Genomic DNA, 24,771 nt, shown 5'->3' with positions numbered 1-24,771 from the left:
GGAATAAATAGACAACGTTCAGGCCGAGCCCCTTCAGCATGCCTAGACTGTGTACTCCTCTGCTTAGTTGCTGCCTGAACTGCAGAGTTCCTCCAGCATTTTGTGTGCATGTGTCTACATTTCCACCAACAGCAGAATCCCTTGTGTTTCATATCTACATTTGTAAGAAGGTTCTACTTTGGCATTAGGCACACGGAAATTTTGATGCTATTAAGTGTATTGTTTTATTAGAGCTGCTTTCTCAATTAAAAGAACTGCTGAGTTATCTACACCAAAAAAAAATGAGGTATGGACATGAAAACGGTGTTTGCATAAATGTTTAATGGCACCGTGATTACCCAGAAAGCTCTGCGCAGCAATTTTCGCCGTCGCTGAAGGGCCGATCGAATGCGTAGATCACGAATATCACGCATGCGCGCAGTGCACAAAGGCCTTGGGAATTCGGCACCAGGTAAGAGATATTCCCCGGTTGCGGGTGGGGATTTTTAAAAACACCGAATTCGGGACAATTGCTGTGAGTTCCAGACACTGTGGCCCGTAATCCCGCAATCCCTGGACAGTCCTGTTCTCTTCCCTCTCTCTCAGCCCCGCGATCCGTACACGGGTCCCGGGGAGCTTCCGGCTGATGAGGAAATGGGAACCGATGGATCTCTCAGACAGAGCTGAGCTCCAGCTGTCGAAATGCAAGGATTGGGAACTCGGAGAAAGGGAACAAAATCTTTTACATCAGCTGTTAAGAATATCACCTTTGCTCCTCCTCCAATCACAAACAAGAGAAAACCTGCAGATATTGAAAATCCAAGCAACACACACAAAATGCCGGAGGAATTCAGCATTAGTACTCTTTTCCATAAATGCTACCTGGCCTGCTGAGTTCCTCCAGCATTTTGTGTGTGTTGCTCGTTCTACCTCCTCTTGTTCTGGACTTTTCTGCCCGTGGGAACGTGTTTTGACCCATTCTCTCTGGGTACATAATGATATCAAACACTTTTGTCCTGAGCAACAAGTAGCTTTCACATCACAAATGTGCCAGACTCCAATGAGACAGACTACTGCCCTTCCCTTCATATTCATTGGCCGTCAGTCACGTGGGGAATGGTTCAGGGGAAATATTTATGTACAATACAGAAACTGGTGTTATCTGTGTGTGTTGTGGCAATGCAAAAGTTGCTGGAGAATTTGCAAGTGGGAGGAAGTGGAGTGATATTTGGAAACCTGACTTTTTAAAGTCTCATTTGGCAAGTAAATCAGATATGGACGGTGTGCAAAAACTGGAGTGAGAAAATCCTTCATCACCCTCTACAGGCCTGCTACATAGGTTGTGTGAGAGTGCAGATGAACTTGATCAAACCCAGAGGATACCTTACTAAAGTAATTTACTAGCTGTTAAAATAAATACCTCTCTATTTAAAATTCAGTGTGCACATGTTGTTATTATTGGGTAAAAATTGCACAGCACAAGATTTTTCGGCACTCCGATCATTACAAATTAGACGGGACATTGGTGGGAAGGTGGGGAGACTCCAGTGTCCCTGATGCCCTCACCCACAAGATGTGCATCCAGCTGCAGCTTGTAACCCTGCACGTTAGGGAGTTGGAACTGGAAATGGATGAATTCCAGATCATTTGGGAATCGGAGGGGGTGATAGATATGACATGAAGAGAGGTGAGTTGCAGCCAAGGTGCAGGACACAGGAAACTGGGTGAGAGTCCGGAAGGGGAATGAGGTTAAATAGCCATCGCAGAGTACTCGTGTGGCCATTACACACAACAGCAGGTAGACCACTTTAGAAACTGTTAGGGGGGATTACCAAGCAGAGGAATGTCAAAGGGCTGATAGGGGATGTGTTAGTTCGGGAATTAAAACTAGCAGAGATCAAATATCCTAGTGGTAAGGCTAGTGTGTGGTGGTGGGGGGAGGATAAATTAAGGTTTCAGAAGGGATTGGAGTCAGAATGCCAGAACAGATAGTGGAGAGGGTGAATTGAAATGACTTGTATCCTTAATATACATGAGGAGTAGAAATCTTTACATTACTTCTCCATCTAAATGTGCAATGTGTAATTTATAATAAATCGTTTGTACATGGGACAGTCATTATAACACAGAAATACAATTGCATCAGTATGAATTAATCAGTCTGATGGCCTGGTGGAAGAAACTGTCCCAGAGCCTGTTGGGCCTGGCTTTTATGCTGTGGTACAGTTTCCTGGATGATAGCAGCCGGAACAGTTTGTGGTTGGGGTGCCTCGGGTCCCCAATGATCCTTCGGGCCTTTTTACGCACCTGTCTTTGTAATTGTCCTGAATAGTGGGAAGTTCACATCTACAGATGCGCTGGGCTGTCCGCACCACTCTCTGCAGGCTCCGGCGATTGAGGGAAGTTCAGTTCCCATACCAGGCAGTGATGCAATCGGTCAGGATGCTCTTAGTTCTTAGGATTTGGGACCGATACTAGACTTGCCCAAACATCTGAGGTGAATGGGGTGCACAGCCACATACGACACAGCCGGTATGTACAGGCCACATGAGATCATCGGTGGTGTTTATGCCGAGGAATTTAAAGCTGTTCACCCTCTCAACCCCAGATCCATTGATGTCAATAGTGATCAGCCTGTCTACATTCCTTCTGCTGTACAGCCGTCCCCAACCACCGGGCCACAAAGCATGTGCTACCGGGCCGCGAGGAAACGATATGAGTCAGCTGCACCTTTCCTCATTCCCTGTCACGCACTGTTGAACTTGAACATAGGGTTGTTAACTGTCCCTTATTTTCTGGGACATCCCGTATATTGGGCTGAATTGGTTTGTCCCATATGGATTGTCCCGTATTTCCCCCGCTAAGGTAGAGTGTTCCTATGAAACCATTCATGCCGGAATGGCGTGAAGCGAAGAAGCAATTACCATTAATGGGAAAAATTTTTGAGCATTCCCAGACCCAAAAAATAACCTACCAAATCATACCAAGTAACATATAAAACCTAAAATAACACTAACATATACAAACGTAGTAAAAGCAGGAATGATATGATAAATACACAGCCTATATAAGGTAGAAATAATGTATGTACAGTGCAGTCAGGAAGATTAAGCCAAAGCCGTTTTGTGGTAAAAAAAAATCGGCACGTACGCACATGCACACACAGTGTCCGTGCAAGGCTTCATGGTCATTGTAGTCTTTCTCGGGGTAAACACAAGTGACCCATATTTGACTGCTACTTTTGTCCCTTATTTGGGAGTGAGAGAGTCAGCAACCCTAACTGTAAAAGACATGTTGAGGTGAGTTTAACCCTACTTGAACACTGCCCACCGCCCTCAGGTCGGCCGGTCCGCAAGAATATTGTCAATTTTTCACCGGTCCGCGGTGCAAAAAAGGTTGGGGAACCCTGCTGTAGTGCACAACCAGTTCCTTTGTTTTTGTGACATTGAGGGAGAGGTTGCTTTCTTGACACCCAGACAGATGTTGCTCAGACAAAGTCATCAATCAAAAGGTTGAGCATGGTGTGATGAATGTGCTGAGCTGTGTATATCACAATGCAGGAAGCATCATAGGAAAGCCAGATGAGCTCAGGGCATGGAAACATGATATTATAGCCATTTCTGGGACTTGGTTGCACCCAACAGTCTGAGGGATTTTGAGGAACGAATTTGTAGAGAGATCGCAGACCATGCCAAGAAACAAAGGTTGATTCAGTCAGTGATTATAACTTTCCATATATTGACTGGGACTCCCATACTTAAAAAGGACTAGATGGGGTAGAGTTTGTCAAATGTGCCCTTAATCAGTACATAGAACTCCTGAGATCGAAGTATGCAATAGGCTGTTAGGGAATGATCCAGGGCTGGTGACAGAAATTAGTGATCATAATACTATGAGATTCAAAGTATATATGGAAAAAGAGAGGTTTGGACCATGAGTTGTGATTCTAAATTGGAGAAAGATTAATTTTGATGGTATCGGAAAGGATCTAGAGGAACAGATTTGTAGAGAGATTGCAGACTATGCTAAGAAACAAATGTTGATGTAGTAAGTGATTATAACTTTCCAAGTATTGACTGTGTCTCCCATACTGTAAAAGGTCTAGCTGGGGTAGAGTTTTTCAAATGTGTCCTTAATCAACATGTAGAATTCCCAATGTAGAAGTGTGCAATAAGATATTGGGAAATGATCCAGGGCAAGTGATGGAAATTACTGTATGGGAACACCTTGTATCTACTGATCATAATGCCATGAGATTCCAAGTAAATATGGAAAAGAGAGATCTGGACCACGGGTTGAGATTCTAAATTGGAGAAAGGTCAATTTTGATGGTATCAGAAAGGATCTGACAAGTGTGGATTGGGACAGGCTGTTTTCTGGCAAAGGAGTACTTGGTAAGTGGGCATCCTTCAGAAGTGGAATTTTGATGTGTAGAGTTTGTATGAGCCTGCCAAATTAAAAGTTGAAAGGTAACTGGTTCAGGGAACCTTGGCTTTCCAGAGATATTGAGGCCCCAGATATCTTGTTCCTCTGAATGCCTCAGACTGTTGGATGCTACCAAGTCTCATTAATGACTGCAAATCATAATTCAATGCCCTGAGCATATCTGATTTTTTTTGTAGTTGTCTTCTGTTAGTTTTAAAAACTTTCCAATAGTTTTTGTTCTATTATTTGCCATCTCTTTGGCTTTTATGTTGGCTTTGGCTTCTCATTTCAGCCACGGTTGTATCCTCCTGCCTTTCCAATGCTTCCACTTCTTTGGAATGTATCTATCACTCACCTCCTGAAATTCTCCCAGAATCTCCAGAAATTGCTGCTCCATCATTAATCCTACCAGTCTCCCCTTCCAATCAAGTTCAGCCGGCTCCTCTGTCATAGGGAGATGGAGAAGTTCTGTTAGACAGGCCATTCAGCCCATCGAGACAATGCCTAAAATATTTAAACTCTCTGATGCAACGTCCCACACTGGGACCACAGCCCTCCATACCCCTACCATCCAGGTACCCATCCAAACTTCTCTTAAATAGTCAAATTCCACTGGCACGAGCCACTTGTGCTGGCATCTCATTCCACACTGTCACAACCATTTCAGTGAAGAGTTTTTCTACATGTTCCTCTTAAATTTTCACCTTCCCCATTTGCCCATGACCTCTGGTTGTCATCGCACCCAACCTCAGTGGAAAAATCCTGCTTGCATTTACCCTATCTAAACCCTCATAATTGCGTATACTTCCTACAGTTTCTATCTTTAACTTTTATTCTGACAAGCACATATCCAAGATTTTTCAAAATTTTTCTTTGAAGGCCTCCCATTTACCATAAAGCAGCCTGTCCCAGTCCACAGTTGTCAGATCTGAGTGTCATAATTCCAGCTGTTGATCCATGCCCTGAACACATCTGCCTTTCCTACGATGCTCCTGGTATTGAAATATACAGGGTTCAGCATATTCACTGCACCATGCTCAACTTTTTCATTCCTGACTTTGTCTGAGATCTGAACAACATCAGTCTCCACAACCCTTCCACTCTCTGCTCTGTTGTTCAGGCTCCCATTCCACCTTCAAAATTAGTTTAACACCCCCGCCACATCCCACCTCCCACCATGCAGCTCTATCACCCCTTTGGCTTTCATCTCCCAGATCAATAAAAAGCAGGTGCATACCAGGTACAGACAGATAGGAACAAATGGGGTACTTATGAAGTACAAGAAATTCAAGTGAACACTTATGAAAGAAATAAAAGAAGGCATGAGGTTGCCCCAGCAGACAAGGTGAAGGAGAATCTTCATGGATTCTGCAGATATGTTAAGAGCAAAAAGATTGCAAGGGAAAAAATTAATCTTCAGCAAGATCAAAATGATAATCCATATGAGGAGACAAAATAGATGTGAGAGATATTTTTTGCATCCGTATTTACTCAGGAGATGGACACAGAGTCTATGGAAGTGAGGCAAAGCAGCATCAACTTCATGGACCTGTACAGATTACAGAGGTGGAGGTGTTTGCTGTCTTATGGCAAATTAGCGTTGATAAATCCCCAGGGCTTGACAAGTTGTTCCCTGGGACCCTGCAGAAGACAGGTGCAGAAATTGTCGAGGCCCAAGCACAGATATATAATTCACCCTTCGTGACAGGTGACAGACTGGAGGATTGGAGGACAGCCAATGTTGTTCTGCTGTTCAAGAAAGTCTCTAAAAATAAATGAGGAAATCTTATGTTGGTGAGCTTGACATCAGTAGGGGGAAAGTTATTGCAACACATGTGCAGGAACCAGATGTATAAGTATTTGGATAGATGTGGACTGATTAAGGATAGGCAGCATGGCTTTGTGCATGGCAGGTCACGTCTAGCCAATCTTACAGATTTTCTCGAGGAAGTTATAAGGAAAGTGGATGAAGGCAAAGCAGTGGATGTAGTCTACATGGACTTTTGCAAAGCACTTGACTAGGTCTCATATGGGTGATTGGTCAAGAAGGTTCAGTCACTCAGCACTTAAGATTAGACATTAAATTGGATGACGCACTGAAGCCAGAGTGTGTTGCAGATGTTTGTCTCTCTGACTGCAACCTGTGACTGGTGGTGTGCCATAGAGATCAGTGCTGGGTCTGTTATTGTTTGTCATCTATATCAGTAATCTGCAGTGAGGAAGGTTTTCAAAGCTTGCAGAGGGATTTGGACCAGCTGGAAAAATGGGCTGAAAAATGGCAGATGGAGTTTAATACAGACAAGTGTGAGGTATTGCATTTTGGAAGGACAAACCAAGGTAGAACATACAAGGTAAATGATAAGGCACTAAAGAGTGCAGTAGAACAGAGTGATCTGTGAATGCAGATACAAAATTCCCTAAAAGTGTCATCACAGGTAGATAGGGTCATAAAGAGAGCTTTTGGTACATTGGCTTTTATAAATCAAAGTATTGAGTATAAGAGTTGGAATGTTATGGTGAGGTTGTATAAGGCATTGACAAGGCTGAATTTGGAGTATCATGTACAGTTTTGGTCACCTAATTACAGAAAGGATATTAATAAGGTTGAAAGAGTGCAGAGAAGGTTTACAAGGATGTTGTCAGGACTTGAGAAACTGAGTTACAGAGAAAGGTTGAATAGGTTAGGACTTTATTCCCTGAAGCGTAGAAGGATGAGGGGAGACATGATAGAGGTATGTACAATTATGATTGATATAGATAGAGTGAATGCAATCAGGCATTTTCCACTGAGGGTAGGGGAGAAAAAAAAGAGGACATGGGTTAAAAGTGAAGGGGAAAAAGTTTAAAGGGAACATTAGGGGGGCTTCTTCACACAGAGAGTGGTGGGAGTATGGAATGAGCTGCCAGACGAGGTGGTAAAAGCGGGTTATTTTTTTAACATTTAAGAATAAATTGGACAGATACATGGATGAGAGGTGTATGGAGGGATATGGTCCAGGTGCAGGTCAGTGGGACTAGGCAGAAAATGGTTCGGCACAGCCAAGAAGGGCCAAAAGGCCTGTTTCTGTGCTCTAATGTTCTATGATAACATGGTTAGCTGGAGCAGCAAATTTGTGGATGAAACCGAGACTGGGGGTTTAGCAGACTGTGCGAGGACTATCATGGCTTGCAGTGCAAACTGGAGCAGCTGGAAAAATGGCCTGAGAATTGGAAAATAGAATTTAATGCAGACAAATGTGAGGTGTTGAACTTTGGTAGGACCTACAAATGTAGGTCTTTCTCAGTGGCTGGTAGGGCATGGAGGAGTGTTGTTGAAGAAAGGGATCTGGGAATACAGGTGTATATTTTAGTGGAAGTGGTGTCACAGTTCGATAGGGATGGAGAGAAAGATTTTGGCATATTGGTCTTCATAAATCAAAGTACTGAGTACAGGAGGTGGATGTTATGTTGACTTTGTACAAGACATTGGTGAGGCCTAATTTGGAGTATTGTGTGCAGTTTTGGTGACCTACTTACAGGAAAGATGTTAAAGAGGTTGAAAGAGTTCAGAGAAAATTTGCAAGGATGTTGCCAGGTCTGGAGGACTTAGGTTATGAGGAAAGATTGAACAGGCCAGGGCTTTATTCCTTGGAATGTAGAAGATTAAGGGGAGATTTGATGGAGGTGTACCAAAATTATGAGGGTTATAGATAGGATAAATGCAAGCTGGGATTGGGTGGGACTACAACCAGAGGCCATGGGTTAAGGGTGAAAGGTGAAATGTTAAGGGGAACATGAGGGGAAACTTCCTCACACAGAGGGTCATCTAGGTGTGGAATGAGCATCCAGCACAACTGGTGTATGTGAGCTCAATTTCAACATTTATGAAGTTTGTATAGGTACCGGGATTGTAGGGGTATGGGAGTGGAAAGTTTAAATAGTTCAACACCAAATACTACAACACCAACTGTTTCTGTGTTGTACTTTTCTATGACTGTGACAAGAACCTTCAGTAATACTAATATTCACTCGAATTCCTTTTAACAGCTGTGCAGACCAACCATACATCTGAGTAGGAGATATTTACATGGCATTAAAACTGTGGCACTTTCAGTTAACAGTACATAAAGAAAATCCGAGCTGCACATTAACAAAGGCTATATGTGTGAGAGTGCTTCAGTTACTGTGAGGACAGGCAATGCCGCTCAGGCAGAACAGGGAATAACACCAATGGACAGAGTCAAACCGAGCCAGGTCACAGATTGGAGTTGGCAGAAATGCCCCATTCTTATAGAGACAGGAAGAGCATCAGAGAATTTGATGGTCATTCCAGTCACCAGCACTGTGACCAGCTAGAAGATGATTTCTCTCTCCAACTTGGGATGAACTTCACATTAATAGTGCGATGTCACACCTTGGCAACTAAAGTGATCTTATCTGAAATGTTATCCTTCACCCATTGATGGATTTTGTAAATCTTTTTTCAGGTTTAAAAAGGACAGGGAATTTGTCTTTGGGAATCTCGAACATGGCACGCCAATTTTGCTGTCTCTGTCTCGATATTTAAGAAGTGGAGCAAGGGATTCACTCGATCATCTTTCCTGCTCAGTCTGTGGGGAGGGATTCACTCGATCATCTGACTGACTGGCATGCCCGTCATTTTACACAGGGAGGAACCCATTCGTCTGCTCAGACAGTGGGAATGGATTCAGTCATCTGAACTGAAGGTACATTAGCAAGTTTACACTGGGCAAGGCCATTCATCTGTTCTGTGTGTGAGAAGGGATTCAGTTGGTCTTCCCACCTGTGGACACACCGGTCAGTTCACACTGGGCAGAGGCTGGTCATCTGCTGAATTTGTGGGGAAGGATTCACTCGGTCATCTGACCTGATGGCTCACCAGTCAGTTCACACCGGGGAGTGGACGTTCTCTTGCTCGGATTGTGGGAAGAGATTCACTTGCTCATCTAAACTGAAGGTACATCAGAGAGTTCACGCTGGAGAGAGGCCGTTCACCTGCTTGGTCTGTGGGGAGGGATTCACTCAGTCATCCAACCTACAGAGTCACCAACGAGTTCACACTGGGGAGAAGTCATTCACCTGCAAAGACTGTGGAAAGGGATTCGCTAAGTCATCCACCCTATTGGCACACCAGTCAGTTCACACTGGGGAGTGGCCATTCACCTGCTCAGAATGTGGGAAAGGATGCACTCAGTCATCTGATCTGCTGGTACACCAGCGAGTTCATACTGGGGAGAGGCCATTCACCTGCTCAGACTGTGGGAAGGGATTCACTCAGTCATCTCACCTACTGACACACCAGTCAGTTCACACTGGGGAGAGGCCATTCACCTGCTTAGAATGTGGGAAAGGATGCACTCAGTCATCTGATCTGCTGGTACACCAGCGAGTTCATACTGGGGAGAGGCCATTCACCTGCTCAGACTGTGGGAAAAGATTCAGTCATTCATCCAACCTAATGGCGCACCAGCGAGTTCACACTGGGGAGAGGCTGTTTACCTGCTCAGTCTGTGGGAAGAGATTCACTCGGTCATCCAACCTAATGGTGCACCAGCGAGTTCACACTGGAGACAGGCCGTTCACCTGCTCAGACTGTGGAAAGGGATTCACTCGGGCATCTCACTTACTGACACACCAGTCAGTTCACACTGGGGAGAGGCCATTCACCTGCTCGGTCTGTGGGAAGAGATTCCGTCGGTCATCCAACCTCAAGACACACCAGTCAGTTCACACTGGGGAGAGGCCAATCACCCGCTCAGACTCTGGGAAGAGATTCACTCGGGCATCTCACCTACTGACACACCAGTCAATTCACACTGGAGAGAGGCCGTTCACCTGCTCAGAATGTGGGAGAGGATTCATTCAGTCATCCGAACTATTGGCACACAAGTCAGCTCACAGTGGGGAGTGGCCATTCACTTGCTCAGAATGTGGCAAGGGATTCACTCGGTCATCTAATCTGCTGGCACACCAGCGAGTTCACACTGGAGAGAGGCCATTCACTTGCTCAGACTGTGGGAAGGCATTCACACATTCATCCAACCTACAGAGACACCAGCGAGTTCACACTGGAGAGAGGCCATTCACCTGCTCAGACTGTGGGAAGGGATTCACTCGGGCATCTCACCTACTGAGACACCAGTCAGTTCACACTGGGGAGAGGCCATTCACCCGCTCAGAATGTGGGAGAGGATTCATTCAGTCATCCGAACTATTGGCACACCAGTCAGTTCACACTGGGTAGAGGCTGTTCACCTGCTCAGACTTTGGGAAGAGATTCTCTCAGTCACCTCAACTGTATGTGCATCATTCAGTTCACACTGGGGAGAAGCCGGTCAAGTGCTGTGAATGTGGGAAGAGATTCACTTAGTAATCTAACCTTGTGACATACTACCGGGTTCACACTTGGGAGAAAGTTTCAATAAGCTGTATGCTGGATATTTGTCTATCACTGTTGCTGATGCAATTTCGAGAGTGACTGTCAGTGCCGAACTCTGCAATTATTGCTGCTGCTCACCACACCCAGTTCTGCACCCTGGTCACTGGGCATGGGAGGAGTTTCTTCTGCTGCATATTCACCTTTAATGGGACTGGAGTTTAATATTCTGTGTAGTGTTCTTAGTAATATTAGTTGGACTGTTAACTGTTAATTGCTAATTACAAAATGGCTTCTCTGAAGTGTTATACTAAAACGGCTTCCCGTACTGTTTGCTACTGAGTAAGGGGTTCTCTGTAACAGCATGTTTGGGTTATAATTAGTGATAATGGAAATTGTATTCATTTGCCAGCCAATGGAAGTCATGTTATGCTATCTTGCATGTGTGTGCTGAGCTGAGGATCGGGGGCTTTTTCAGGAGGCAAGCGGAGAGGACGGATGTGTGGGGAACGGACAGCGGTTCCAGGGCGGCAGATACCAGACCTCGGGGGTTCGGATGGTGGCCGGAGTCTTGAAAGGACATTGTGGATGGAATTGGAGGCGTGAGCTCCAACGTATGAAAATATTATGTGCACAAGACTGATAAGTTACTTATGTGGCGCCTTTTCTTTTAGTTGTTTCTACTAACCCATCATTACGAATTGCTATAAAGTATGTTCCGGTGGGATGAAAGATGTTACATTGTGGGGGCTCGTCCAGGATTTGAATTCTGTCAGATACAGAGTAAGTCACCGGGTTTAAATTAGGGGAGATGGACTCGGATAAGATTGAACTTTGGTGTGAGATCGATGATGTCCCAGTTAATCATGCCTGCGTACTAAGGGGGTGGACATACGTACTCCGGACGATGTGTTAATTCGATGTTTGACTATGGTCAGAGCTATCGGTAAGGTTGAGGTTGTAAGCAGAAATATTGGTAAAATGTGGGACTCAGCCTTTGTGCTGTTACAGACGGGCGCTGACGTCAAGGAATTGGGACTGCAGCCGTGTATCAGTGACGTAGGTGAGGCGGGTCTATGGGGTGTGCACACTGTCATGGAGGAAGGGTTTGAAGGGACACCAGTAGCGTTGCCCGCAGCTTGGGGCGCAGATTTTAGAGAGTGGGTCTGTCGTTTTTGAAGGATGAAGGAAGGGAGTGGTCAGATTTTGAGAATGTAATTGATTCTCATTCCCCACGGAAGGGGGAAGGCTCTGAGTTGGCTTCAGCCATTATCTCCCTGGTGACCAGGGCGGGGGATCCACGTCAGAAGTTAAGGATTTTCTCAGGGAGGACTCCCATTCCCGAAGGGAAAGATGATGATGAAACCTGGGCAGAACATACTTCTCAGCTGCTCGGTGAGTAGCAGTGTTCTGAGGAGGAGAAGCGGCAAAGATTGGGAGAAAGTTTGAGAAGGGTGGCAGCTGAGGTGGTAAAAGGCGTGGAAGTTAACCAGCCCTTGGCTTCCTGGAAGGAGTATCTGGAAGCATTCGTTGTCTGAACCCTCAGTGCCTAGGTGGCACATGGGGCCTCCACAAGGGTCTAGAAGCATTAGAGGAGGCTTTTGGGCTAACTGGGGGCAGGGCGGAGCTTTTACGGGGAATTCAGAATTTGTGTCAGGATAAAGGGGAAAAGCTTTCTGAGTATCTTTTCCGCCTGGAGCGAAGGCTAAATTGCTTGAGACTCCGGGGATCATTTCAGGGAATGAGGTGGATTAGATAAGGATCGACCAGTAAGCCAGGGGCATGCAGAGACATGATGCAGTCGCTATGAGCCTCCAGCAGCCCCGTAGAACGCGTCTTTTGTTCGGTTGCTCAGAGAGGTAGGGGAGGAGGAGAACACATTGGAAGTGGAAGAGGGCCTCGTTAGTACGGTGCCGTCCTCGGTAGCAGCTCCTTGTGGTGAAATGGCCGGGGCCAGATCCATGCGGGAGATAGCAAAAGAGATTGTGGCAGGCGGAGTCTCTCCGCATGGGGGGACTAGTGGGAAAAGCCCCTCCCTGAAGGGACAGACAGCACTGGGGCCAGGCAGAGGCTGGGGTCTCGCGAGACGAGGCGTGTTCCATAACTGTGAGGAAGAGGGGAACTTCAGGTGGGAATGTGAATGGCAGAGAGCCCCTTGGAGGGAGAGCCCGTGGGTGTCCCAGCCGGAGAGGAGGGGGGTGTTGGGAAACTTAGAAGAGACTCAGTGAGAGTACGGACTGGAGTCTTCGGGAAAAATATGTTCCCAACAATGTGCCACGGGGCCCTCGAGAGGAAAAGACCCTATCCCAGAAGTATTGGTGGGACCCCGAGAGAGGGGACAGATGCAAAAGCCATACTCGACACGGGGTCGCAGGTCACATTACTGTACCGGTCATTGTACAATCAGTATCTGGCGCATTTACCCCTGACACCTTTCAGTGCACTGGAAATGTGGGGTATCAGTGATGGTGATTACCCGTACGATGGCTATTTGTCTGTGAAACTGGAGTTCCTGGAAGCTGAGGTGAGGGTGTCTGAGGCTCATGAGACCCTGGTACTGGTTTACCCCGACACCGGTGAGACTGGGGGTGTGTCCATTCTGGTGGGGACCAACACCCCTATTGTGCAGAGACTCTTCGGAACCTGTAAGGAGAAGTTGAGAAAGACTTTGGAGACCCTGTCAGTGCACCCAGTGTTCTGAGCTGCTTTTGAGGAAGCGTGGGGTCACCCGGGGCTGGATGCGGCGTGTGAATGAGTCACTGTGTTGTGTGCCCAGTCGAAGCCCAGGGTGGTACGGCCCGGTGAAGTAGCAAGTGTGATGGGGATCCCTAGATCCCCGGGAGTGCCTGAGGGTGAAGCCCTTTTAGTGGACACCTCGGAAGACCTTGAGGGGGCGTCGAGATTCCCTGCTGGGGTGCTGGTGAGACCCGAGTTGCAGAAGCCCTCGGTGGTGCAGGCACGCAGGCTGGTGGTGACCGTCAGGAACACGACTGCGCGAGAGGTCACCTTTAGGCGGGGAATGCCTCTGACGCATTTGTTTCTGCTGATGGTGATGCATAGCGCCCCCGTGAGGCCAGCTGGGGAGAGCTGTCGGGAAAACGGCCTAAGGTGACAGCTGAAGCTTTTAACTTTGAGGCATCCCCTGTGCCGGAGGGTTGGAAGCGGAGGCTGGTGGAGAAGATGTTGACGATGACAGATATTTTTTCCATTGACGAATTTAATGTGGGTTGTTCCAGGAGCACTCGCCTCACCATACGGGTGACTGAGAGTTATCTGTTTAGAGAACGATCACGGAGACTGGCCCCTGCAGATGTGGAAGACGTGCGGCAGCATTTGTGTAAGTTGAAGGAGGCTGGGATCATCACAGAGTCCTGAAGCCCTTATGCGTCTCCTATCGTAGTGGCCTGGAAGAAGAATGGGAAGGTTTGTATGTGTGTGGACTATAGAACACTGAACAGGCGCACGGTCCCTGATCAGTACACAGTTCCCCGGGTCGAAGACGCGCTGGCCTGTCTGAGTGGGGTGGAGTGGTTTGGCGTGTTGGATTTGAGGAGTGGATATCACCAGATCCCGATGAGTAAGACCGATAAGGAGAAGATGGCCTTCATGTGCCCTCTGGGATTTTACCAGTTCGGAAGGATGCCCCATGGCATATCGGTGGCCCCTGCCACTTTCCGTAGGGTCATGGTGAAGACAGTGGGGGATATGAACCTGCTCGAAGTGCTCGTGTATTTGGGCGACCTCATAGTATTTGGATTCACCTTGGAAGAACACGAAGTGAGACTAATGAAGGTGCTCAGCCGTCTGAAGCAGGAAGGGTTAAAACTTTCCCTGGACAGGTGTCAGTTCTGTCAGACGACTGTTAGCTATGTTGGACACGTTGTCTCGCGGAATGGTGTAGCGACTCACGGCTAAGATCGAAGCGGTGACCACCTGGCCAAGGCCCCAGACCATGAGTGCTCTGCGCTCGTGCCTAGGCTTCTGTGGGTGCTATCGGAGATTCGTGAAAGGTTACACCGGGATGAGTCATCCCTTGAACCAGTTCCTGCGTGGCTACCCTCCCCTGGGACAGGGGGGGAAGGGGAGGAAAGGACGGGAGGTGGGAGAATATTTGAACCCGTCAGATCCCTTCGGACAGAGATGGGATGACAAATGTGAAGCGGCTTTCCATTCGCTGAAGGAGATGCTGACTCAGGCGCTGGTGCTTGCCTCTGCGGACCCCCGATTGCCCGACGTGCTACACACTGACGCTAGTCGTGAGGGGTTTGGGGCTATTCTATATCAGGATCAGAGCGCTGGCCTGAGGCCTGTGGCATTTGTCAGCCGGAGTTTGTCACCTTCGGAAAGGAACTATCCCACTCACAATTTGGAGCTCCAGGCGTTGAAATGGGCGGTGGTGGATAAGCTGAGTGACTATCTCTATGGGGCCAAGTTTGAGGTGCGGACAGGCAACAACCCGCTCACTTACATCCTGACCTCAGCGAAACTGGATGCCACAGGCCATCGGTGGCTGGCAGCTTTGTCTTAATATGATTTCAGCCTGAAGTACCGGCCGGGGAGCCAGAATGTCGACGCAGATGCGCTGTCCCGACGGGGCCATGAGGAGCTGGGGAAGGACGAGGAGTGGGAGAGGGTTCCTGCATCCGGGGTGAAGGTGATGTGCGAGTTTGCTATCATCGTGCAGGATGAGGAGAAGGAGAGGCCGTATCGAGCAGTCGACTCATTGGGGACATCCAGTGATGCTCTGCCTCCAGTGTACTGTGACATGACTGCTCTGAAGACCACGCAGTTGCCGGGGTTAAGCCCTGGGGAAGTGGCCACTGCTCAGCAAGATGACCCAGACATAGGCCCGGTCTGGCATGCCGTGGAAGAGGGGGATGTTGCACGGACGGAGAAGGCCAAGCACGGTCCCGCATCCCTGTTACTGAAAGAATGGCTTTGGTTGAGGTTGAAGAACCAAATGTTATACCGGGTAACGTCAGCCCCGACCGACCGCGGTGTTGGCAGCTGGTCCTGCCAGAGAAGTATCGGAAGGTTGTGTTGAAGTCCCTCCATGATGGCTCTGGGCATTTGGGGGTTGAAAATACCTGTGGATTGCTCAAGGATCGGTTTTACTGCCCTGGATTAGGACGGAGGTTGAAGAGTACACCAAGTTCTACATTCGTTTCACACGGCGGAAGACGCTGCCCGGGCAGGCTGCCCCTTTGTCCCACTAGCAGAGTGCGGGGCCTTTGGACCTGGTGTGTATGGATTTCCTGTCCATAGAACCCGATGCCACCAACACAGCAAATGTCCTGGTCATCACTGACCCCTACACCAGGTATGCTTAAGCTTTCCCTACCAAGGATCAGAGGGCGACTACCATGGCGAAAGTGCCATGGGAGAAGTATTTTGTGCATTCTGGTCTTCCCCGCTGGATCCATACTGACCAGGGACGAGACTTTGAGAGCAAACTCATTTATGAGTTTCTGGGCATGCTGGGGGTTGAGAAATCGAGAACCACGCCCTATCATCCGCAGGGTGATCCCCGGCTGGAAAGCTTCAATCGGACACTACTAGACATGCTCGGGACTCTGGAGATCAGCAAAAAGAATTGTTGGAGTCGACATATTGGGCATCTTGTTCACTGTTGCAACTGCACACGCAATGAAGCTACTGGTTACTCGCCCTATTATGTCGTGTTTGAGCGCGAAGCAAGGTTGCCCTTTGACCTTTGTTTCGAGGCTGATACGGGTGAGGTGTCACCGAAGCCTTACTTGAAGTATGTGTCTGATATGAGGCAAGAACCGAAAAGAGCTTACGAGTTGGCCGGGGAGGCAGCCGCCCAACAGAATCAGGGAAATAAGAGGAGGAACGACCAGAAAGTAAAGTTCACTCAACTCCTGCCATGAGACCGAGTCCTCATCAGGAATCTGGGATTACCGGGAAAACACAAACTGGCTGATCGCTGGGCAGCCACGCCCTATGTGATGGAGAGTTAAATCCCAAACCTGCCGGTTTTCCGGGTATGGCCTGAGGATGGAAAGGGGTCTGTCAAGATTCTCCATCGGAATCACCTGTTGCCGCTGGGGCAAGATGTGCAGGTAGAGCAGGAGCCTGAAGAGGTGGCTGCACACCGTGCCAGGACTCTGTGCCCCCGCAGGGTGGAGAACGTGCCCACCCCTGGAGAGATGGGCCCAGGCCCAGCCCCTGTGAGGGATGCTGATTTGGAAGTTGATGACTGGGATGGTTGGTACATTCTGCCGTTCGCTGATGGTCCCCGGACGGAGAAAGAGATCCTGGCCTTTCCCCCACTGGGTTAGAGTGGGCTAGTGAGGGGCAGTCCGTGGTACCACAGGGCCCTGGAGGAGAGAATGTAGGGCCTGGACAAGAGATAGACGGTTCCGAGGTGCAGAGGGGCTTTGGTGACCGCTCGGGGGAGGATTTGCCTCGTAGTTTAAAAGGGTCCCCTGTAGTGTCCGAGGCAGAAGGGGTAGACAAGGGGGTGCGTAGGCCTTAGAGGAGTGGGAAACCCCCAGAGAGGTTGGCCTACGTAGCACCTGGGGAACAAGGTCTGATCTCCACTGTGTTGGGGAGTCAGATCACTGCTTTCTGCACGTGGATTGGGCTGTGCATTCTGCAGGAAGGGATGGCGAATGATCTGAATGTGATGAGGGCATGACTTATTTCGGTGGGGCGGGGTGGAATGTTGGGCTCTCAATATGCTAGGTGGACGGTTAACTGTTGATCGCTTATTACCAAAATGGCTTCTCTGAAGTGTCATATCAAAATGGTTTCTCGTAATGTTAACTGCTGAGCAAGGGGTTCTCTGTAACAGCAATGTTTGGGTTATACAGGGAGATAATGGAAATTGTATTCATTTGTTAGCCAATGGAAGTCATGTTCTGTTATCTTATATATGTGTACTGAATTAAGGAGCGCGGGCTTTTCGAGAGGCGAGCGGAGAGAGCGGATGTGTGTGGAACGGACAGTGGTTCCAGGGCGGCGGACACCAGACCTTGGGGCTTTGGAGGGTGGCCGAAGTCTCGGAAGGACGTGTGGAGGGGATCGGCGGCGTGAGCTCCAACATATTAAAATCCTATGTGCACAAGACTGATAAGTTACTTATGTGGCGCCTATTCTTTTTTTTTTGTAGTTATTTCTACACAGAGGAGCTGAAAGACACCAAGAGGGTTCAAGAGACAGGAGAACAGGTCAGCAGAGGTCTGATGTCTGTTGACAAGTGTGGTTTGCCTGGCAAGTTGAAGTTGTGGTGCTTGCAGTACGGACTGATGCCACGGATAATGTGGCCACTAACTGTCTATGAAGTGGCAATGTCACACGTTGAGGCAATGGAACAGAAGATCAACAAGTATGTGAAGAAGTGGCTTGGAGTACCGAGCAGCCTCACCAATGTTGCAATCCACAGTAGCCAGACAAAGCTTACCATCCCAGTGCAATCCCTTGTTGAGGAGGTCAAGGTAGTCAAGGTAAGATCATTCTTGATGCTTCGAGACTCAAAAGACCCTGTCATCAGGAACACCCAGCTGGACGTGCGATCAGGCAGGAAGTGGTCAGCCCGTGTAGCAGTTGATGAGGTAGAGTCTAGACTGAAGCACAAGGAGACGGTTGGGGCTACCCAGCTAGGCCGCCAGGAATTTGGATGGACAACCCGCAAGTGGTGGTCATCTTCTACAGGTAAGGAGCGCCTTGAGCTTGTAACACAAGAAATACGACAGGTAGAAGAGGAGAAGAGGTTAGCTAAAACCCCTGGCCTGGCCAAACAAGGGGCTTGGACCTGGTGGGAAAGTTTTGAACAACGACATCTATCTTGGAATGTTCTGTGGCAGATGGAACCGCTCCGCATTTCTGTTCTATGCAGAGCAGCGTACGATCTGCTCCCAGTACCTGCCAACCTCAGCACCTGGTTTGAAGATAAGACAGACAGGTGTGCTGTTTTTTTAAAATATAATTTTTATTGAATTTTCGAAGTGATTGCATAGAATGATAATATATACCCTCCCCCATCCCCTTAACCCTTCCCCCCGATACATACCCCTACCTGAAAAAGAAAGAAAAAAAAAGAAAGAAGAACTGCCTGGATAGTGGAAGGTTTCCACATGCTCCATGGGATTCAAAATAAATTTAGTATATTTGTTTATTACTTTCCCCAAGGGACCAACATCTTTATCATCGGAGCAACTAAATATGCCATCCTATCGTTTGTAAATAAGGGCGCCAAATATCCAAAAATGTATCATATTTATCTCTTAAAAGTAATTTTTTTCGAGTAGAATACAACTAGAAGTTTCAGTATTCCAACGATTCATACTTAAATACGAATCCGATTTCCAAGTAACTGCTATAGCCTTCTTGGCTACTGCCAATGCAATTTTTATAAATTCTTTCTGATATTTATTCAGTTTAAGTTTCGGTTTTATCCCTTCAGTATTACCTAATAGAAACAATATAGGGTTATGTGGAAGTTGAGTTCCAGTAATTTGTTCCAATAAAAATCTTAAATTTATCCAGAAAGGTTGAATTTTGGAACAAGACCAAGTAGAATGTAAGAAGGTACCAATTTCTTGATTACACCGAAAGCATTGATCAGATAAGTTTGAATTTAATCTACTTATTCACCCGAAAATACACCCGAAGATTTTATATATAAATGGGAATCTAAATGGATACGGGAAAAGAAAGAATCTCCTATATTAAAACATTTGATTGATCTATGGAATAAGATAAACGTTGATAATGAAATAAAGAAATCGTTATTAGGAAGGAGACTTTTGATCCAAAACAGACTTATTCTTTCTACAATGGATAATCAACTTTTACATAATTGGTACCAAAAAGGGCTTAGATCTATAGGAGACTGCTATGAACGAGGTATATTGATGGCATTTGAACAACTAAAGAATACATATAAAATATCAAATAACACTTTATTTTGCTACCTTCAATTAAGGGCTTATTTAAAAGACAAACTGGGTCAAACAATGTTTTTGCCAAAACCCAATTAAATTGAAATTTTAATTCAAAAAGGAAAGATTTAAAAAATGTATTTCTTTTATGTATAATTTGATTCAAAAACAGACAATTAAACAAGGAATCCACAAGTCAATACAAAAATGGGAAAGGATCTGAATATCAATATTGATGAAACAAATTGGTCAAGACTATGTCTTGACAATATGACAAATACAATAAACGTTCGACAATATTATTTTACACCAATTATATATTACACCGCAAAAAAAAATAGATTACAGGTGTGCTGCTTGTGGCGAGAAGGGAACACTTCAACATATTTTGAGTGCATGCAGAGTCAATCTCTCCAGCACTTGGAGACATGACAACATTCTCAAAGTCGTAACAGAAGCGGTTGAGCAGAGAGTACTGCAGCACAACTTATCTCATTGCCCCATGCTGCACAGAACATCGCATATCATTTGTGAAAGAAGGCTCCAAGTCCAGGGTGTGCAGCGCAGGCTCACGATCAAGCATACTTTCTTCAGCCAATGACTGGTGTGTCAATGCCGACCTGGATGGGAAAGGCAGTTTCCCGGAGCAAATAGCTTTCACCACATTGCACCCAGATATAATAGTATGGTCTGACACCAGTAGAGAAGTGGTTATTGGTGAACTCACAGCCCCCTGGGAAGACAATATCGATGAAGCCCATGAGCGCAAGTTAACCAAGCATGCAGAATTAAGATCAGAGTGCAGAGGCAGATGGTGGAAGGTCTCACGCTATCCATTTGAAGTAGGTTGCAGTGTGTTGATTGCGTTCACTCCACAGAAGTGGCTGCGTGACCTCGGCTTCACTAGAAGAGAGATCAAGTCAACCAGCAGGGCTGTAGCTGAGGAGGCAGAGAAAGGATCAGCATGGGTGTGGACCAAATATGTCCAGAGGGGCAGATAGTCAGACAGTGTATACATATCTTGCAAACCCTTCAGTAGTTGCTTAGACACCTGAAGAGCAGACTATCTGTTGGATGGAAGTGACCAACAACTCTGATAGAGGCAGATGCCAAGTTTTTTAAGCTCACCAGTGGGAGGTGGTGCTTTAGCACTGCTGGCCCACCACCTCGAGGGAGTCTTGATCATAAGCGGGCCGAAACTTCTGAAGACGGGTGGCAGATCAACTGATGAACCCACTGGTGACAGCACAGGACAGTTAACATCTTCGTCCACGTGGATTGCTAACTCTACTAACCCATCACCAAATATTTGCTAGAATGTATAATTCTTTACTCGCACTTGGTATATTGTTTCATATTTGTGTTCTGGCTCTTCATTGGGCGACTCACACCTTACCCGCACCAAAGCAATTGCACTGTTTGGCAGGGTCGACGGCTATTCACCCTAGTCAACGGTGGGTCGGTGGGGCAAAGACCGTTACATGTGAAAAACTTACCCCTGGTTTACCCTCTGTACCTATTTCTCAGCACTTTAAAAACTATGCCGCTTGTGTTAGCCATTTCGGTCCTGGGAGGCAAAATCTCTGACTATCAACACGATCAATGACTCTCTTCATCTTATAAACAAGTCATGTCAGTAAGATCTTTTTTAACGCAGAGAGTGGTGAGTGCGTGGAATGGGCTGCAGGCGGCGGTGCCGGAGGCGGATACAATAGGGTCTTTTAAGAGACTCCTGGGTGGGTACATGGAGCTTAGAAAAATAGAGGGCTATGGGTAAGCCTAGGTAGTTCGATAGTAAGGAGGTGTTCGGCACAGCTTTGTGGGCCGAAGGGCCTGTATTGTGCTGTAGGTTTTCGATGTTTTTATGTCATCCTCCGTCACTACAAAGGAAAAAGAACAAGTCCACTCAAGCTGTTCTCCTAAGGTACGGCCTCCATTCCAGGCAACACCCTTGTAAATCTCCTCCGCACTCTCTCTCTAGTATCCACGCACCCTCTCTATAGTCTCTACAGTATAGAGATGGGGAAAATCTGCGTGCATTCGCCCTGTTCATTTCCCCAACTCTTCCTTTCAAATTATCGCTGGATATTTTGAAGCTTATTGATATTTCAAAACTGTAAGTATGTGGCCAGAACCGATAAACGATATTCTATCTAAGCGTGTTGTACAGCTTCAACAAAACGTCCCAACTCCTGTACTCCGTGATCTGATTGTGAAGGTCAATGTGATCAGAGCTCAATACGAGCCGATCTGCCCGTGACGCCACTTTCCCGGAATTATCGATCTGTATCGCCAGGTCTCTTTTTAAGTACTGCGCACTGAAGTCCACATATTCAATATGTGCACAGAAACCTGCTGTATCTTTTCTCCAAACGCAGACCATCTCACACTTCCCTGTATTAAATGCCATCTACCATGTTTCAGCCCATTTCCTAGCCAGTCAACAGCAAGCTACAAGCTTGGATAGAGTTTCTGGCTGGAACAACGCCCCTAACTTCGGAGTCGTCCGCAATTCTTCGAATTCTGTTATCTACATCGACATCTGATTCATTAACTACGTGATAAATAGCAACGGGCCTAACACTAATCCCTGAACTAGACTTGTCTGAATCATGTTACTGCTCATCCTGCAGAGACCAGTTCATTCTGTTCCTTGCAATGTTTTATCTTATTCGAGCAATATTTTCAAATTATTTCAAAATCTTTAAAAAACTGTCTCAATTTTACTGTACACAAGCATATCTCGTAATTCTGCAATTGACGAACTATAATGGGTTAACTACTTCTCACCTTGACTGTAATTAATCTGACTAGTGATGTAGAATAATTCTCTCGTGTTGTTTATTCTACACCATCTGCTTGAAACTACAGAAAGTTTACACATTTATTCGCAGCGAACAGCACAATTTTTTTCAAAGGTTAAGAATACCTCACATATGCTTATACGTACACAGGGTATTTTAACAATTATATTCACTATTTTATTGCTGGTATGAGACATCAGAGAACATCATATCGGTTGTATAAAGGTGATGAGTACTCGGCATTGTCATGTTCCCCCGTGATTTCCATTATCTGAACCTACTGAACACAAGCTGCACCTATTTTCGTCATTCATAGTCATAGTCATAGTCATACCTTATTGATCCCAGGGGGAAATTGGTTTTCGCTACAGTTGCACCATAAACAATAAATAGTAATAGAGCCATAAATAGTTAAATAATAATATGTAAATTATGCCAGTAAATTATGAAATAAATCTAGGACTAGCCTATCGGCACAGGGTGTCCGACCCTCTAAGGGAGGAGTTGTAAAGTTTGACGGCCACAGGAAGGAATGACTTCCTATGACGCGCTGTGCTGCATCTTGGAGGAATGAGTCTCTGGCTGAATGTACTCCTGTGCCCACCCAGTACATTATGTAGTGGATGGGAGACATTGACCAAGATGCCATGCAAATTAGACAGCATCCTCTTTTCAGACACCACTGTGAGAGAGTCCAGTTCCATCCCCACAACATCACTGGCCTTACGGATGAGTTTGTTGATCCTGTTGGTGTTTACTACCCACAGCCTGCTGCCCCAGCACACAACAACAAACATGATAGCACTGGCCACCACAGACTCGTAGAACATCCTCAGCATCGTCCGGCAGATGTTAAAGAACCTCAGTCTCCTCAGGAAATAGAGACGGCTCTGACCCTTCTTGTAGACAGCCTCAGTGTTCTTTCACCAGTGCAGTTTATTGTCAATTCATATCCCCAGGTATTTGCATTCCTCCACCATGTCCACACTGACCCCCTGGATGGAAACAGGGGTCACCGGTACCTTAGCTCTCCTCAGGTCTACCACCAGCTCCTTAGTCTTTTTCACATTAAGCTGCAGATAATTCTGCTCACACCATGTGACAAAGTTTCGGACCGTAGCCCTGTACTCAGCCTCATCTCCCTTGCTGATGCATCCAACTATGGCAGAGTCATCTGAAAACTGCTGAAGATGACAAGACTCTGTGCAGTAGTTGAAGTGCGAGGTGTAAATGGTGAAGAGAAGAAAGGGAGACAAGACAGTCCGGTTGTTTATCCGCCAACCCACTGAATATAAGCATGTAACAGAACTTGCAAATAAATAACATTGAATTTCTTTTAGCTATACGAAAATAAAAATGTGCGAGTGCCCGGCAATATAAACACGGCCCCATGTGATGATAGATCAAAAAAGAGTGAATATTTTTCCTCAACCGCTGGGCCACAACTGAAATGAGTTCGAAACTAGCAATAAAAGACCGGGTTGAATGTCTTTCTGTCCACTGATGTTTCGGTCACTGGTTGGTACATTAACGGTACAACTCTCTCCTCTGAACGACAAGTTGCAAGGAGATTCTGTCCACATCACATAGCCATCTCCTGCTGTGCAGGGTACTATGAATGCCATTAATGATTACACATCTGAGGTGTTGGTTCTGCAGATTGTAATTCGTGTTTTTATTTGCTGCAAGGGATCGGGCATTGACAATCATATGCATAAACAATATGTTCTGATATCCAGCGACAGTCTGATCATTGATTGCAGGACATCATTGCTAATTGTGTGATTCTTCTGAACAGCAATTTTTATATAAATAGAGATGGTGTTAAGGTTTATTGGTCATACATCTTGTTTTCGCTGTGTCCATCTTGAGGTTGGACAATCAATGAATTTACCAGCATACTTGGAGATGGTTCTGAATAAGCAGTGATACACTTTGTGTGGAGAGATCCAGGGACCAAATGAGATGTGATAATAACATTGCAGAATTGAGGGATCTGGCCAAGCAGAGACATTGTCCACGTGGTCACTGGCATGTCAGAATAACCATTGATAACACGGCGAGGGGCAGTTATGTTTCTGTAGACCTGTGACAGTCCTATTCATTGCAGTAATGGATCCTTTGGAAGGTGGAAAATAACCCCAGTTTCTCCTCACTGCCCAGAAACGGAATCAGATTTTTTGTCTCATAAATGTAATCCTTCTCAATCTATCTATACACCTATTTACCTACTGTATTTATATGCGTCCATTGACGATAAAATGAAAACGTCTTTCTTTGA

General features: G+C 46.4%; 1 protein-coding gene across 2 annotated transcripts; it reads left to right on the top strand.

Moving 5' to 3' along the window:
• Positions 1 to 425: 425 nt before the first annotated feature.
• On the top strand, positions 426 to 18,485 carry LOC140207729 (uncharacterized). Of its 2 annotated transcripts, XR_011888634.1 has the most exons (3): positions 426 to 451; positions 8,871 to 11,394; positions 17,916 to 18,485. XR_011888634.1 is itself a non-coding variant. In XM_072276281.1 (2 exons), exon 2 carries the CDS (start codon positions 9,275 to 9,277, stop codon positions 10,646 to 10,648), a length of 1,374 nt encoding a protein of 457 aa, XP_072132382.1. In that variant the 5' UTR covers positions 426 to 451; positions 8,871 to 9,274; the 3' UTR covers positions 10,649 to 11,437. The 2 variants fall into 2 exon arrangements, 1 of the variants encoding a protein (XP_072132382.1); XM_072276281.1 differs by lacking the exon at positions 17,916 to 18,485 and having other exon boundaries at positions 8,871 to 11,437.
• Positions 18,486 to 24,771: the final 6,286 nt, after the last annotated feature.

Source organism: Mobula birostris, chromosome 13, assembly GCF_030028105.1.
Source record: "Mobula birostris isolate sMobBir1 chromosome 13, sMobBir1.hap1, whole genome shotgun sequence".
Classification (NCBI taxonomy): Eukaryota; Metazoa; Chordata; class Chondrichthyes; order Myliobatiformes; family Myliobatidae; genus Mobula; species Mobula birostris.
The sequence above is the reverse complement of the archived record's forward strand: the minus strand, read 5'-3'. Positions and strand labels throughout refer to the sequence as shown.